General features: G+C 44.5%; 2 protein-coding genes across 4 annotated transcripts in view; one reads left to right on the forward strand and one right to left on the reverse strand.

Moving 5' to 3' along the window:
- The window catches only part of c9h19orf67 (chromosome 9 C19orf67 homolog), a 15,850-nt gene extending 375 nt beyond the window's left edge, over positions 1-15,475 (reverse strand). Inside the window, exons 1-14 of the mRNA XM_061828644.1 lie at positions 15,429-15,475; positions 15,063-15,176; positions 13,804-13,948; positions 13,605-13,728; positions 12,640-12,749; positions 11,126-11,299; positions 10,904-11,041; positions 6,634-6,758; positions 4,032-4,144; positions 3,497-3,604; positions 3,220-3,329; positions 1,632-1,805; positions 1,399-1,536; positions 723-890 (exon numbers count right to left, since the gene is read on the reverse strand). Coding sequence (XP_061684628.1) covers positions 746-890; positions 1,399-1,536; positions 1,632-1,805; positions 3,220-3,329; positions 3,497-3,604; positions 4,032-4,144; positions 6,634-6,758; positions 10,904-11,041; positions 11,126-11,299; positions 12,640-12,749; positions 13,605-13,728; positions 13,804-13,948; positions 15,063-15,150 — 1,692 coding nt within the window. The 5' untranslated portion in view covers positions 15,151-15,176; positions 15,429-15,475 and the 3' untranslated portion in view covers positions 723-745. The remainder of the gene's footprint in view (positions 1-722; positions 891-1,398; positions 1,537-1,631; positions 1,806-3,219; positions 3,330-3,496; positions 3,605-4,031; positions 4,145-6,633; positions 6,759-10,903; positions 11,042-11,125; positions 11,300-12,639; positions 12,750-13,604; positions 13,729-13,803; positions 13,949-15,062; positions 15,177-15,428) is intronic.
- Positions 13,857-17,287, forward strand: part of pkn1a (protein kinase N1a) — a 43,601-nt gene continuing 40,170 nt past the window's right edge. Inside the window, exons 1-2 of one of the 3 annotated variants that reach the window (XM_061828643.1) lie at positions 13,857-13,992; positions 14,067-14,311. The gene's annotated coding sequence lies outside the window, so the exon portion shown is untranslated. Of the gene's footprint in view, positions 13,993-14,066; positions 14,312-16,734; positions 17,148-17,287 lie in introns of those variants that run through there. The other 2 variants (XM_061828640.1, XM_061828641.1) reach the window with 2 other exon arrangements.

Genomic DNA, 17,287 nt, shown 5'->3' on the forward strand with positions numbered 1-17,287 from the left:
CTACATGTTCAACTGTTCCATACAATGCATATCCTGTTTGAGGTTTTTACCCAAAAATATAAGTGTTTATGGATTGAAATCCCGTGAACTTTGACCTAGTTTCTCATACCTGCAAAACGACTCATTTAGTGGGCGGACCTCTGATGTGACAAAATCTGGGATGGGATGTTTTGGAACAATGATAAGCTGGAAGTCAATTTTTATTTGAAGCATTTAGTGCCCAAACGAAAGGACGAGATACCGGCTTTCAAGCGTAAAGTTTTGTGGTTCTACTCGTGACATCTTGGGAAAATTGTGACAAAAATGGGATTTGGACGGGTCTGGCTACTTTCCGGTTATGGCATTGGTTTAACACGTAAAGTTATATTTATGGTGAAGTAACTTATGACCAGCTATAGCTCTCAAATAAACGTGGCAACATTTTAAATGGATTATGTTCATTAAAATCCTTATTTGTGTACGTTATCGGCTTCTGTGTGTTTTTGGGTTAGCCTGGCTCGTCCGACGCGCACATCGATACGTTTCGCGCCCGACGGAGTTCAGACAAATTATTATTCTTCCCTCAAATCTACCTCGACCAAATTCCACGCATTCCAATCTTTACTCAAGTTCAAACGGTTCCAGGTCAGTTTAGCGTTTCAGCATTCACATACGCAACTAGAGAAACTGCATTTTCCCAAAGTGCAGTTCTGATCTTAGACCGGCAAGGCGCTGAAACCTACTTGGCCCGACAGCAATTCCGTCCTCAGAAGCTGAGAGGCGCTCTGGGGTGAGCTGACTGGTGAAGAAGCAGCTGCAGCAGATGGTCTGTAGCCGTGCAGCTTGAAGGCTCTTGGCTGCCCATGAACAGCAGCTTCTGGAAGGCCCCCTCGGGAACGTCGCACAGCACCCTGAAGCCGACAAGTGCGGAGAAGGAGCCCGTTTTCGACACGACAAAATAGCCTGCCTCAATATGGCGGAATTTCTGGCCTACAAGCCACGCCCCCCCCCCCGCCCCCAGACTCCTTCAACCCTGCGGTGATGCGCTGCTAGCGTTAGCATTGGTGCTAGAGTTAGCGCGGTGCTACCGTTACAGTTGGTGCTAGCGTTGGCGCGGTGCGAGCGTTAGCGTTGGTGCTAGCGTTGGTGCGAGCGTTGGCGCGGTGCGAGCGCTGGTGCGAGCGTTGGCGCGTTGGTGCGAGCGTTGGCGCGAGCGTTGGCGCATTGCTAGCGTTGGCGCTAGCGTTAGTGCGGTGTTTTGTTAGCTCAAAAATGGATCTTAGCTAACGCTAGCGCCGCCTTAGCATTAACAACAAGGCTTATAATCAGGTGCGCTCTGTAGGCCGGGAATTACGGTACATTTATTAGGAAATAATCATAGCCACTTGAAATTGTATAGTGTAGCTTTTTAATGCCCACCAGTCAAAGATGTCCTCCGTGTTGGGGTCAGGCTTCACCTGCACCCACTGCCCAATGGACCAGAGCCGCATCGTTCCCGAATCTCCGCCGTCGCCCTCCGTGTACATGTTGGGGGTGTCCTCGTAGCACAGGAAGTAACTTGGGGAGAGAGAGAAGTATTTGTAGGGACAGAAAAAAAAAAAACTTTGAAAAGCAAGGAATGGAGGAGAGAATGGGGGGAAAAAAAGACTCACTACTCTGTCTCGGACTTGCTTTCTCCATCGAGTCCAGTCACGTTCCAGCGCATGCGCTTAAACACGCCGGTGTCGACCCTGGCCAGGTACGGCGTAGGCTGGCAGTAGCGGAACGCGGTCACGCTCAGCCGCAGGTGGTCCAGCCGTATTTGACCGATGCAGAAGTGAGACATGCTGGGGAACCGGATGGGTAAGGACAGCGTATCGCTCATTAATTATTAATCCGCTGGATGGCGGCTGCGGAGTCGCCAATGTTAGTGTCAGATTTACACGATTAGGAGCCAAACAGAGTGGCGGGTTTTAAATTAAGTCATACATTAAAAATAATTTTAGAAAATGATCAGTATGTAGGGCGGCATGGTAAATCAGCTGGTTAGTGCGTTGGCCTCACAGTTCTGAGGAACCGGGTTTGATCCCGGCCGTGCCTGCGTGTCTTTTCTCCGGGCACTCCGGTTTCCTCCCACATCCCAAAAAACATGCAACGTTAATTTGACGCACTAAATTGTCCCTAAGTGTGATTGTGAGTGCGGCTATTTGTCTCTATGTGCCCTGTGATTGGCAGGCAACCAGTTCAGAGTGGAGGCCACCTCCTGCCTGTTGACCGCTGGGATAGGCTCCAGCACTCCCCGCGACCCTCATGAGGATAAGCGGCTTGGAAAATGGATGGATGGATGGATCAGGATGTTGTCCGCCCTTTGCCCAAAGTAAACTGGGATAGGCTCCAGTACTCCCGCAATCCTTTTGAGAATAAACAGCTCGGAAAATTTAGGTTTTTTTAGTATTCGCTTAGATGATAATAGATATTAAGTCGTATTCCTTTACTGCATATCTTTTCCAGCAGTTTAGAGAGCATAGATTAGCCAATTTTTTTCAAGGCTAAATTACGAAGTGTTGTGCAGAACGTTCTTAGAATGTAGGCCTGTCATTGTTCAGAAATATTATATTCATATAATCATATTTGAGACCATTTTATGATGAAGCTCAAATATTTTCTGTAAAGTTCAACAAAAGGATTTAAAAATCTCTTTCAAATGTCGCTTTTCATTTTGCAGTTAATTGGTTTCAGTCTTGTCTCGTAACAAGTGAAATTGCACTTTCCAAAAGCCTCCTCAGGCGTTGTACAACAATTTTACCACTAGATGGCGCTATTGCTCTGCTAGTCACGATTTTTTTGGGTTGAGCGATTGCGCAATCCCAAGTGAGGCTGGGTGCCACACTTCCTGTCGCTTCCCACGTATTGAAACAAAATCTGCAAATTTGGCCATTTTACAATAAAATCATGGACGCAGTTAGATTCAACCCCAAAAAATTGATACGAGGTAAAGACAGAAGTCAAATGGAACATTTTATGCCTAAAAAAATGCGACAGCATCTCCCAATTCCCTCTCCCGTACAGTTTCACAGGGTGAGTAGTTTTACTTTTAATTTCACTATAAAGTACCTGAATGTATTTTTTCCCGTGGGGAGAACAGGAAACAGATTTCGTTCATCAGGCGGTGCTGCTGTCCTATTTTTTATTTATTTATTTTTTTTTTGCTGTACATAAATATAATGTATAATACGTGAGTGTGTGTGTGTGCGCACGTACTTGTTAGGGTCTGACTCGTCCAAAGTGAGGAGGTTGGTGCTGGCGAAGGACAGGATCAGACGTTCCAACGTGTCACACATCTGCTGGGAGAACTCCATCAGCTGGACGTACTGCACATACAAATGCACAGCTTAAGTTATCGGTTAAATTATGAAGTATTTTATTTTTCAATGTCGGAAAAAGTCAAAAGTAATTGTAATCCACTTTGCTATCCTGAATCTGTTCTGGAACGGAGTCAAAGACGTCAACAAATAAGTACAAATTGTGAGGGTTGTACCATTTCAGGGGGCAGCTGCATGGTTCTGGCCGTGGACTCCAGGAAATTAAAATATGGCTGGCAGGCGCTGGTGAAACTCCTCACTGCGGCAACCTCGAGTCCTGCTCGCTGGAAATAAAAAGTTGCGACGTGAACACAATTAGTGAGATCACGCCGGGCCACCCGGATTTGAATTTGAAATTTTAAGCGATCACATTTTCAATAGTTGCAACGATTCACTGTCTAAAATTCACCGTCTGTGCCGCCAGGCAGGGTTACTTCAGGTCAGAACAGCCAGCCAATCACAGTTCCGCTGTCTTAGTCACGTGATGTCACATACTAAGAAAGCGGGACTGCGATTGGCTGGGTGTTGGGTTCTGACCTGAAGTAAACCCTGACGGTGAATTTTAGACGGCGAATTGTAGCCGGTTGAATTGTTAACATTGAAAAGTTATACTGAAATACAACTATTGAAAATATGATCACTTTACATAATAAATTCAAATCCCGGCGGCACATATATACTTCCATATTCTTAACCGAGACGGCCACTCACCGCTGAACTTCTGACCCTGTGGCGCACTTGGGCCGACCATCCGGGCAGAAGGTTGACCGCCATCTCTTCGCTGTCGTTTGCTGACATTCTCAAAAAAGTCTTTCTTGGGGTGTCTATTTAAATACACACACAAAAAAAAGGCCAACCTTTTCAAGTTAAAGAGGCCTGAGCAGGCAGTTTTGCGAAACACGAACAGTTACGTACTGCTGATAGCGCACGTGTAAACAAATTTTACTGAATTGGTCCAAAATGAGGCAGCACGGTGGATCAGCTGGTAAAGCGTCGGCCTCACAGCTTTGAGGTCCAGGTTTCAATCCCGGATCCGCCTGTGTGGAGTTTGCGTGACCTCGCCCGTGCCTACGTGGGACTCCGGTTTCCTCCCACACCCCAAAACATGCAACGTTAATTGGACCCTCTAAATTGCCCCTAGGTGTGATTGTGAGTGTCTCGATGTGCCCTGTGAAAACCCAGCGACCAGTTCAGGGTGTACCCCGCCTCCTGTCTGTTGACAGGTGAGATAGGCTCCAGCACTCCCCGCGACCCTTGTGAGGATAAGCAGCTAAGAAAATGGATGATCCAAAATGGATCCCTTTTTTTAATCTTTTGATTCGTTAATAGCCCTTTAATCTTGGTTGCTTACCTTCCAGTAGTGATTTTTTTGTTCCCTTTGAACCCTTGAAGTTGCCAAAATGGCTGCTTCAAACCAAAATTGCTAACTTTTCCGAATTCTATCAATTAGGGAAGGTGGTGTTTGGGGGTAATTTTTTTTAAATCATATTTTTTATATATATATATATAATTTTTTTTTTTAATTAAGAAAATTTAGAGTTTTCTGTTTGGAGCTCCTTAAAAAAAAAATTGTTGTGTTTTCAGTTGTTTCGAGTACCCCAAAAAAGTCCCCACCCTAACTGGCAACGATTCTTTCATGTACTCCTCACGGCAGCTCATGAATTACTAGTAGTCAGCGTTTCGCACTTAGAAAATGTGAATTTATTAGTAGGATCAAATTATCCTTGAATAAACCTAATATGGGTGTCTAATAATATAGCTGTAGTTGCACAAGCATTTATAAAGTGAATTATTACTAGTACTGTGCTGTTAAATGTTCGGCTCGTGCGAAGCAGGTGGTTAAGACGGCAAGATTTCTTTACGGCGTGTATCGTATTTGTCGCCTTTCAAGATTAACGGCAGAAGAACATCAAGACTCAGATTTGACAGCGTCACTCTGACTTACAAGGACTGAAAAAATCTATATTATTATAAATGCACGGTGATTACGTACCAGGAGCGTCTCTCCAGTCGTGTCACCCGTCTTAATTCTTTTGAACTGACGACTTAGATGTACTGTATACAGTGTTTAAGGAAGGAAAAAAAAATCTCTTTCAATCTTTGTCACATGTCATCAAAGACGGATGACATCAACAACACCAACAGATTGATGATTTGAATCTTTTATCAACCAGCGATTGGCAAAGTGTGCCATACGTCCTGGAAGAGGTACTCTGGCTAGTGGTATGTTAAAAAAAAATCACAGAATTACATGAACCACTTTTTCTTTTCTCTCTCTCTCTTTTTTTTTTTTATCCAGTGAACTACATGCTCTTAGATGTTCTCCCCGTGCCTGCGTAGGGTTTCCTCCGGGCGGGCACTCGGTTTCCTCCCACATCCCAAAAACACGCAACATTAATTGGACACTCTAAATTGCCCCTAGGTGTGATTGTGACTGCGGTTGTTTGTCTCGATGTGCTCTGCGATTGGCTGGCAACCAGTTCAGGGTGTACCCCCGTCTCATCCCCGGTGACAGCTGAGATAAGCTACAGCACTCCTGTGACCCTTGTGAGGATAAGCGGCTAAAAAAAAATGGATGGATGGATGGATATATGGTACGTGCTATGCGATTGGCTAGCTAGCTTCAGTCGTGTACTCTTGCCCAACTCGCTGTGATAGGCTGCAGCTCACATCTGACCCGAGAGAGGTTAAGTCAAGTGAAAATGGAAGGGTTGGACTTTTCAAGTGAAGAGCATTGGGCTGTATGAATATATTTTTCTTCATTTGCCAAATATGCAAATCTGTGATAGTGTGTAATTATTTCAAGGTGAGGTTTAATATAATTGCTTTTATTAACAGCGCTGTCACATCTTTTTTTTTTTTTCTCTTACAAAAATAAAACAGGTGAATGTAAAAACTTCACGAACTTATTTTTAGGATTATCATAATATAAAACAGTGAGCACCATGAACATGTGGACAGAAGTGTAACTGTCGATGATCTAAATACAGTAAAAGAGGAGGTTGTGGTGGGAACGGGGCAAAATGTGAACGCTTTCAAACCCAAACGTCATTTGTGGAACATATTCAAAAGGTACGGAGAGGTAGGCACAAACGTGAGGTACGGACAGTAAAAAAGGCACAGAGTAACTTCTGCTCATTGAGGGAAATGTAGTAATAATAATAACAATAATAACAGTGATATCCATATTTCCCTCACACGACCCCGAAACACCGTTGGGGCTAAATATGAGCAGCTGGTTCAACCTTTTTACTATCACAACAGAAATGTGCTCCTCAGACCTCAGAGAAGTTGCAAAGTGAAGATGACTGACGTGTGACGTCCTCCCGGGACGTGAGCAGCTGCAGCATTTGGTCGGTGGCCTGGCAGCTGGACGGCTCGTGTTCGCCCACGAACAGCAGCTTCTCGAAGGCGCCCGCCGGAACGTCGCACAGCAACCTGAAGGAAACGCGCGCAAGTAAGTCAAAGAGCGCTTCTGGATCACGGCCAAACCGCCTCCCGTCCGATCCACCTCAGCCTGGCACCGTGTCCTCCGATCACAGCTTCGGCCGGGGTGGCACATCAACAAATTTAGCACCCCTGATTTACGGATTACGCCCCCCCACCCCTAACTATTAGCTGTGTACATACCGACCTGTCATTTGGAACCCACAAAGCTCTCGTCCTTTGCACCCGTGCAATCCATTTTTAACGACGAACCGTATCTTTTGGAAAAGCATGAAGAGCGAATCCATCCACCCGAGTTTTCGAGCAATATCCAGCAATACAACGAGTTGGCATTTTGGCTAACATGAAGGAACAACGAGCTACCTTCCAGCAACTAAAACTAGTAGAAACAGATGAGACCGCTTGAGTCCGCTACTGCCCTCTATGTCACTTCCTGCTTCTTCTTAAATACAAATCCCTTGAGAGGATTTTCATGGCGAGAGTTACAAAAAGCCATATACGTCAAAATCATGTTTTGTGGTGAAAAAACGAATGGGTCCATACCGGCTGCCATTTTTTTCCATTAATAACATACTAAAAATCATGCATTTCATGACAGTGGACCTTTAAAAAAACATGAATCCAAACCTACGTTCATGAATAACGGAAGGAAGTCTCAAAGGTTGCATGAAGTTTAATTTAATGACGTATGAAACAGACGACTAAGCCATCAGCAAAGGAGTCGCATTAATGGTAAAAAGTACTTGTGTCATCATTGGTTAGCAACAGTATAATGTTATTTAAATGAATTTAGAGACTCGTTCTACTCTTAAAGTTTTGATTTTACATCAAATGCACAAATACACTTGTATTTAATATTATCATCTAATATTGGATGGCTCTTTTGGAATTGCATTTTAAAATATTTCCCGTTTATGCCTCTCTCAGCCTAAAAGGTTCCCGACCCCTGGTATATCGTATAAATGTGTTATGTGCATAATTGGCATCCTTCATAGTGACTGTAAGATGTTAACGTGTGTATTTTTCTTTCTTGAGTGTCTGTCTGACAGTGAAGTGACAAAAAAAAAAGATAGAAATGATGTAGGGACATGTCAGCTCACAAGATATTTTATGACGTATCTCCGACTTCTTCTTTTCCTTTCGGCTTGTCCCGTTAGGGGTCGCCACAGCGTGTCATCTTTTGCCATCTTAGCCTATCTCCTGCATCTTCCTCTCTAACCCCAACTGCCCTCATGTCTTCCCTCACCACATCCATAAACCTTCTCTTTGGTCTTCCTCTCGCTCTTTTGCCTGGGAGCTCCATCCTCAGCATCCTTCTACCAATATACTCACTCTCTCTCTCGCCTCTGAACATGTCCAAACCATCGAAGTCTGCTCTCTCGAATCTTGTCTCCAAAACATCCAGCTTTGGCTGTCCCTCTAATGAGCTCATTTCTAATCCTATCCAACCTGGTCACTCCGAGCGAGAACCTCAACATCTTCATTTCTGCCACCTCCAGTTCAGCTTCCTGTTGTTTCTTCAGTGCCACTGTCTCTAATCCGTACATCATGGCCAGCCTCACCACTGTTTTGTAAACTTTGCCCTTCATCCTAGCAGACACTCTTCTGTCACATAACACACCAGACACCTTTCGCCAGCTGTTCCAACCCGCTTGGACCTGTTTCTTCACTTCCTTACCACACTCTCCATTGCTCTGTATTGTTGACCCCAAGTACAGTATTTGAAGTCGTCCACCCTCGCTATCTCTTCTCCCTGTAGCCTCACTCTTCCCCCTCCACCCCTCTCATTCACGCACATATATTCTGTTTTACTTCGGCTAATCTTCATTCCTCTCCTTTCCAGTGCATGTCTCCATCTTTCCAATTGTTCCTCTGCATGCTCCCTGCTTTCACTGCATATGACAATATCATCTGCGAACATCATGGTCCAAGGGGATTCCAGTCTAACCTCATCTGTCAGCCTATCCATTACCACTGCAAATAGGAAGGGGCTCAGAGCGGATCCCTGATGCAGTCCCACCTCCACCTTAAATTCCTCTGTCACACCTAAGGCACACCTCACCATTGTTCTGCTGCCATCATACATGTCCTGTACTATTTTAACATACTTCTCTGCCACACCAGACTTACGCATGCAGTACCACAGTTCCTCTCTTGGTACTCTGTCATAGGCTTTCTCTAGGTCCACAAAGACGCAATGTAGCTCCTTCTGACCTTCTCTGTACTTTTCCATGAGCATCCTCAAGGCAAATAATGCATCTGTGGTACTCTTTCTAGGCATGAAACCATACTGTTGCTCGCAGATACTTACTTCTGTCCTGAGTCTAGCCTCCACTACTCTTTCCCATAACTTCATTGTGTGGCTCATCAACTTTATTCCTCTATAGTTCCCACAGCTCTGAACATCCCCTTTGTTCTTAAAAATGGGAACTAGAACACTTTTCCTCCATTCTTCAGGCATCTTTTCGCCCGCTAGTATTCTGTTGAATAAGTTGGTCAAAAACTCCACAGCCATCTCTCCAAATTGCTTCCATACCTCTACCGGTATGTCATCAGGACCAACTGCCTTTCCAGTTTTCATCCTTTGTAGTGCCTTTCTGACTTCCCCCTTAGTAATCATTTCCACTTCCTGGTCCTTCACTCTTGCCTCTTCAACTCTTCCTTCTCTCTCATTTTCTTCATTCATCAACTTCTCAAAGTATTCTTTCCATCTATTTAGCACACTACCGGCACCAGTCAACACATTTCCATCTCTATCCTTAATCACCCTGACCTGCTGCACATCCTTCCCATCTCTATCCCTCTGTCTGGCCAACCTGTAGAGATCCTTTTCTCCTTCTTTCGTGTCCAACCTGGTGTACATGTCTTCATATGCCTCTTGTTTAGCCTTTGCCACCTCTACCTTTGCCCTACGTCGCATCTCGATGTACTCCTTTCGCCTCTCCTCTCAGTATCCCACTTCTTCTTCGCTAATCTCTTTCCTTGTATGACTCCCTGTATTTTGGGGTTCCACCACCAAGTCTCCTTCTCCCCTTTCCTACCAGATGACACACCAAGTACTCTCCTGGCTGTCTCTCTGATCACCTTGGCTGTCGTCGTCCAGTCTTCCGGGAGCTTCGGTTGTCCATCGAGAGCCTGTCTCACCTCTTTCCGGAAGGCTGCACAACATTCTTCCTTTTTCAGCTTCCACCACATGGTTCTCTGCTCTACCTTTGTCTTCTTAATCTTCCTACCCACCACCAGAATCATCCTACATACTACCATCCTATGCTGTCGAGCTACACTCTCCCCTACCACTACTTTACAGTCAGTAACCTCCTTCAGATTACATCGTCTGCACAAAATATAATCTACCTGCGTGGTTCTACCTCCGCTCTTGTAGGTCACTATATGTTCCTCCCTCTTCTGGAAATAAGTGTTCACTACAGCCATCTCCATCCTTTTTGCAAAGTCCACCACCATCTGCCCTTCAAAGTTCCTTTCCTGGATGCCGTACTTACCCATCACTTCTTCATCGCCCCTGTTTCCTTTACCTATATGTCCATTACAATCTGCACCAATCACAACTCTTTCGCTGTCTGGTATGCTCAGAACTACTTCATCTAGTTCCTTCCAGAATTTCTCTTTCAACTCTAGGTCACATCCTACCTGTGGGGCATAGCCGCTAACCACATTATACATAACACCCTCAATTTCAAATTTTAGTCTCATCACTCGATCTGATACTCTTTTCACCTCCAAGACATTCTTAGCCAGCTCTTCCTTTAAAATAATCCCTACTCCATTTCTCTTCCCATCTACTCCGTGGTAGAATAATTTAAACCCTGGTCCCAAACTTCTAGCCTTACTACCTTTCCACCTGCTCTCTTGGATGCACAGAATATCAACCTTTCTCCTAATCATCATGTCAACCAACTCCTGTGCTTTTCCTGTCATAGTCCCAACATTCAAAGTCCCTACACTCAGTTGTAGGCTCTGTGCATTCCTCTTTTTCTTCTGACGCTGGATCCAGTTTCCTCCTCTTCTTTCACTTCTGTATATTCTTTGCGAGTGAAAAGACTTATTATATATTACCCTTATTATACACCGGTTAAAGTTTAGGGATTGTCACCAAAATAGACGAATTCTACTTGTACCAGTCTAAGATGTCCTCCATGCTGGGGCCAGGCCCCACGTGCACCCACTGACCAATGGACCACAGCCGCACCCCTGTGGAATCTGATTTGTCGCCATCTCTGTCCAGATTGGGAACATCCTCGTAGCACAGGTAGTAGCTGGCGGGGAAAAAAAAAAAAATCAGGTTTTAAAGGGGAAAAAAATGTAGAAGCATAAGAAAGGAAAAGGAAAATACAACTCACAACTTTATCTCGGGCAAGTGCGCTTCATCGAGTCCCTCCACATTCCAGCGCATGCGCTTGTACATCCCGGTGTTAAGCCTCGCAAGGTAAGGCATGGGTTTGCAGTAGCGGAACACGGTCACGCTCAACCTCAGCGCGTCCAGTTGTATTTGGCCGATGCAGAAGTGGGACATACTGAGGAAAAGGGAGGAGAATACTCTCGTCAATAACGCTGGATCTTTTGATTCTCACAGCGGAAGATCCACAGGCCTGCCGCACACCGAGCGACACGGCCGCATGGACTGAAGTTGAACTTGGCTACTATTCAGGCAACCAGTTCAGTGTTTGGGCCGCCTTTTGCCCAAAGTGTGCTGGGAGAGGCTCCAGGACTGACCCTTGTGAGGATAAGCGGCTCAGAAAATGGATGCATGGATGTCATATACAGTAAGTACATATATGTGAACTGTATATACAGTATAATTGGGCTCTCTCTCTCTTTTCTCTCTCTCATATATATATATTTTTTAGCACATTTGAAAATGTTTTTCAACTGCCGGTACTCTTTCATCATTTTATTAACATATGAAGTACTGTAACAACAAAAATGAGAAAGATGATGACAGAAAAATAACCATCCATCCATTTTTATGAGCCGCTTATTCGCAGGATGCGGGGGGCACAGAAATATATTCAAGCAATTTTCACTCATTTGTGGTAGTGTTGAGTAAAAACATCCATCCATCCATTTTCTTTGCCACTAATTCTCACGATGTTCGTGGGACATGCTGGAGCTTATCTCAGCTGTCAACGGGCAGGAGGCAGGGTACACCCTGAACTGGTCGCCAGCCAGTCGCAGGGCACATCGAGACAAACAGCCGCGCTCGCAATCACACCGAGGGGCAATTTAGAGTGTCCAATTAATGTTGCATGTTTTTGGAATGTGGGAGGAAAGTGGAGTGCCCGGAGAAAACAGCACTCAGGCACGCGGAGAACATGGAAACTCCTTTACCAGCTGATCCACCGTGCCGCCCAGTAAAAACATTAAAAAAAAATATATAAAATGTTGAAGTAGGAATAATGTAATAAGTGTGATAGGATGCAATGTCTAATTATGACCAGCTGAGGGCATTCCTTGCCTTTTGAGAGGCTCGGGTTCTAAATGCATTATAGAGCCATATGTATATATTATGTACTGTATGTTGGAACAGCAGTGTGATACAAATATGATACTTTTTTTTTTGAATTGCTGCAAAACTAGCGGCTGCCACTCATAAAAATTTACTGTCGACCCGTCCACACCCCACCGATTATCAATCCATTTTGGACGTGTCGCTCTGTGGCAGACCTATGAATGTTTTAAAAATGCCCTGTGATGTTTTATGTTCATATTAGTGACCGTTCATCAATTTCCTACATTGTTTCCTCTTGTAAGAAATGTTTGAAAATTAGAACAACTGGCTTCCCCAAAGGGATTGTTTTTTGTCTTTTTTTTATGTAAAGATGAGCGATAACATGAAGTGTACACGCGTGCTTACTTGTCAGGGTCGGTCTCGTCCAAAGTGAGGAGCTTGCGGCTGGCGAAAGTCAGCACCAGAGATTCCAAAATCTCACACATTTCTTGAGAGAACGCCAAAAGCTGCGCACGCTACACACACAGAGATTGTGTTCATACTCAATATTCAATATAAAAAGTTGTCCATGACTTATGGATGTTATAATAGATTTTCAGTGGGGTAGAACTCTACTGCATCATACTTATAATAACTCTTATTGTCAAAATGCAGATCTGGCATCAGAGTTCCCATCATGAAAACATAATATTCAGTGAGTTCGTAGGGGTCCTATACATAAATAGTGACCAGTAACAAATACTGTGTATCATTTACAGCCTGTCCTGTATGTACTGTAAATACTGTATTAATATAAATGTTCATCTTCAATATAATGCTGCATGTTTTTGTTTACATGCTGCCTTTAAGGGGGAAAAAAAATATTTTGTCAGCATAATCAAACACAATTTCTTGTAATTATCCATCCATTTTCTGAGCCGCTTATCCTCACAAGGGTCGCGGGGAGTGCTGGAACCGTTCCCAGCCGTCATGGGGCAGGAGGCGGGCTACAACAGTTTCACTCACAATCTCACCTAGGGGCAATTTAGACTCCCCAATCAATGCATGTTTTTGGGGTGTGGGAGGAAACCCGAGTCTCCCGGGAAAACCTGCGCGGGCACGGAGAGAACATGCAAACTCCACACAGGCGGGGACGGGATTTGAATCCTGGTCCTCTGAACTGTGAGGCCTACACTCTAACCAGTTGCTACATTGTGGCGCTCTTGTTAATTATAGTGTCTTTATTACTACATTAGTGTGAATTATTGACTCATTACAAGACATTCTGACTTGGATACAACTATGGATTATACTGTAATAAGGTAACTCTTTCATAAAACTGAGGACTCTTTATAACAACAAATAATGCGGAAAAATATTGAGGTACGTACTTCCGTGTCGGAGGACAACGTCAAGGTTCTGGCTGTAGATTCCAGGAAGTTAAAGTAAGGCTGACATACGTTGATGAAAGTGCGCAGCACAGCAACCCAACGTTCTCCGTCTTTTTTCTCCTGACTGCAACAGAACGCAATTTGGAAGAATAAATTTGTCTCGGATTTCTTGGAGGTTTTATCCAGACAAAATCCCCACCATTGCCCCGGTTGCTCGTGCGAGTTATCGTCGTCGCTTGTGGGAGAAGTGACCTGCATCTTCGTAGACTGGACGGGCCACTTGAGGCCTCTTTCTGGCATGGAGTGCATTGATGGTGGAAGGCCATCCTGGGGTGTCTGAGTCTCTGAAAAGGAGGTCATATTAATAAGGAATGACGTCATTGTACAGGTAAGTACTCTACACGCATTGAACGTCTTTGACTGACATAAACTGTACTTAAGTCCATCCATCCATTTTCTTAGCCGCCTATCCTCACAAGTGTTGCAGGGAGTGCTGGAGCCTATCCCAGCTGTCAAGGGGCAGGAGGCGGGGTACAACCTGAACTGGTCGCCAGCCAATCGCAGGGCACATCAAGGCACTCACAATAACACCTAGGGGCAATTTAGAGTGTCCAATTAATTTTGCATGTTTTTAGGATGTGGGAGGAAGACGGAATGCCCAGAGGGATCCCAAATAAGCACGGAGAGAACATGAAAACTCCACACAGGTGGGCGCAGGATCGAACCCGGGACCTCAGAACTGTGAGGCCAACACTTTACCAGCTTCTCCAACGTGACGCCGAGTTAATATTATTTAGGCTATACACAATCAGGATTTTTTTGCGTCCCATCTCAGATCAGCGGGTTAAAAAAAATTATATGTACTTTATTGCCTGTCAAGATATTTACAATAATGTGTTAAAAGACACGAGAAAACGATATAAATACAACTAAATAAAAATAAACTAGCGTTTGGATTCAGATATACTGCGGAGTAAATGTCTTTCTCGAAGCCGATCAATGACGGAATTGATTGGATCGGCGAATTATGACGCCGATCAGCAAAAAAAAAAAAATTATTGGGCAATCCAATCAAGCCGATAAATTTGGTGTAATGTCTAATACTATTGTTAAACATTTTACTGGTTTCCATTCTGCGTGGATGGTAGTTTATAGACGAAGGGTTTGTGTTTTTAATTGTACTGTACTGTTGTATTTTTTTTACTTTACTTTTGCGTGTACTGTGTATTCCTTTATGTATACATGATATTGTTATAATTACTAGTGTCACACAAACTCTTATAACACACTCACATTCTATTAGCCAAATGCTGTATACTTAAATAGCATCCATTTGTATTGTCTCAGTAATCTGAAAAGGTTGCAAGACTGCAAAAAATAATGAAAATAATGTTTGAAATTTGACGATAAATGGTGAGTCCTGAGACAAGTGACTTCCAAAGTGGGTCAGCCACTCACCGGGGACTTCATGTGATACTTGCGCCGACTGTCCTGGCAGAAATTCAGTCTCCATTTCTTTTTCGGCGTCTGTTATCTTCGCCGCCATTCTCGTGACGCTCTTCCCAAGCGTGTCTGGATACATTTAAATCCGCAAAAAAGTTAGCAAGGCGGTAACGGGAAGTCAATGCTAACAGTTAAGCTAACCGCTAATGGCGCTAATCATGTAATAACAAGTCAATGCTAGCCGAAGTTCATGTCCGCAGACGTGGCCAAAAACTGGAAAAGACCGAATAAATAATCAAAAATTACATACGCAACGTTATGTTTGTGACCAAATTAATATCAAAATAATGGAATGACTTAAAAAACGGGGTCGATACTTACAGAAACACGTGAGCTTTAGCCTGAAAAGGTGAAAGTTCGAAGGTGCTTCGTTCGAAGGAAGGATATATATATATATATATATTATATATATATATATATATATCTTTTTTATTTTATGTTTTCCTTATTTTAAGTGGCTCTTTACATTTACAATAAACAGTAACTTTGCGAATCCAACCGAATATTTACTAAAATTTAAAAAAATGTCACATTTTTATAAGAAATTACAAGTTAGTGACCCCATACAGGGGTTCTTCAATTCATGAAGGAATTCTGTTAAAAAAAAAAAAAAGTCACTTGAATTTTCACCCTAAGTCAGAACTCAGCAGGACACCTCACTAGCCCGGGATAACACAGTAGTAGCCGTTATTACAATAAATATAACTTTATTGGGAGGAGGAAAGTGAAGCTATACATTCAAATATTGCTCGCATTTTGAAAACTACATATTCAACTTTAAGTCAGTGGTGTCCAAACCACAGCGCAAGGCCCATTTGCAGCCCACCATCCATTTTTCTGCAGATACGATGAAGGACATTCATATGACCCTGGGACCAACAAGCCGTCACCCTCTTTCAGATGTGTTAAGAACATCCATCCATTTTCTGAGCCGCCTACGCTCACAAGGGGCATGGGAGCGCTGGAGCCTATCCCAGCTATTTTTTTGGGAAGGAGGCAGGTTCAATTAACCTACCATCCATGTTTTTTGAGGATCTGGGAGGAAACCGGAGTGCCCGGAGAAAACCCACGCAGGCACGGGAAGGACATGCAGACTCCACACGGGTGGGGCTGGGATTTGAACCCCCGTCCACAGAACAATGAGGCAGACGCTCTAACTAGTTGCTCCACCGTGCCACTGGTAAACAAATTATTTCAGGAAATATGACTTATATTTTCCAGCACTGTGGGGAAGCTGGAATGTGATGGCCTCACAGTTCTGAGGTTCAATCCCGGCCTCTCATGTGTGAAGTTAGCATGTTTTCCCCCGTGCCTGCGTGGGTTTTCTCCAGTTTTCTCCCACATCCCCAAAACATGCATCACTAATTGGAGACTCTAAATTGCCCCTAGGTGTAAATGCGAGTGTTTGTCTCTATGTGCCCTGCGATTGGCTGCCAACCAATTCAGGGTGTACCCCGCCTCCTGCCCGTTAAGAGTTGGGATAGGCTTCAGGACTCCCCGTGACCCTTGTGAGGATAAGCGGCCAAGAAAATGGATCGATGACTTTTATTTAAGTCGGGAGTTAATTTATTCATGAATTGCTTCGCATCACGTCACACGTTACCGCTGACATGGCAACAGCCCAGCCGGTGGTCACGTGACATATCCGGCCGCGCTCCCGCCGCGCGTGCCCAACAACGATGAATGGCGGGATGGCGCCGGGGTAGCGCCCACCCGACGTCCACCATCCGGGGGCACGGTTGTAGTAGTAACAGTAGTCGTAGTACTAGTAGTCGTTGCGAGCACTTGACGCGTTCGTGACTTGCTTGTTCGTGTTGTAAAATAATAATAATAATAACAAAAGCGGGCACGCGCACGCCCTGACAGGCGGTGTCCTGCGTGTCACGTGATCCGACGAAGGGCGCGAGGCGGATGTTACCGGCAAACACGCACGGAAAAAGAAGAAGAGAGGGAAGAGGAGAAAAAGAAGGTCCACTCTCTGTCCCTATTTTCACCCCGAACTCGCGCGGATGTGAGACTTTTTGAGCGGCCGGGCGAGAAGTAAGCGCCGCCGTCGTGTATGTGTGTGTCGAGGGGAGGGGGGGGGGTTCCTTCTTTCTTTCGCGTGGTTCATTGTTGTAAGCTGCCGTTGTGGATCTCCAACAACGGTTCGGATTGGATGACTGACCGCCAGACGGAAA

This window comes from Syngnathoides biaculeatus, chromosome 9 (assembly GCF_019802595.1).
Source record: "Syngnathoides biaculeatus isolate LvHL_M chromosome 9, ASM1980259v1, whole genome shotgun sequence".
Classification (NCBI taxonomy): domain Eukaryota; kingdom Metazoa; phylum Chordata; class Actinopteri; order Syngnathiformes; family Syngnathidae; genus Syngnathoides; species Syngnathoides biaculeatus.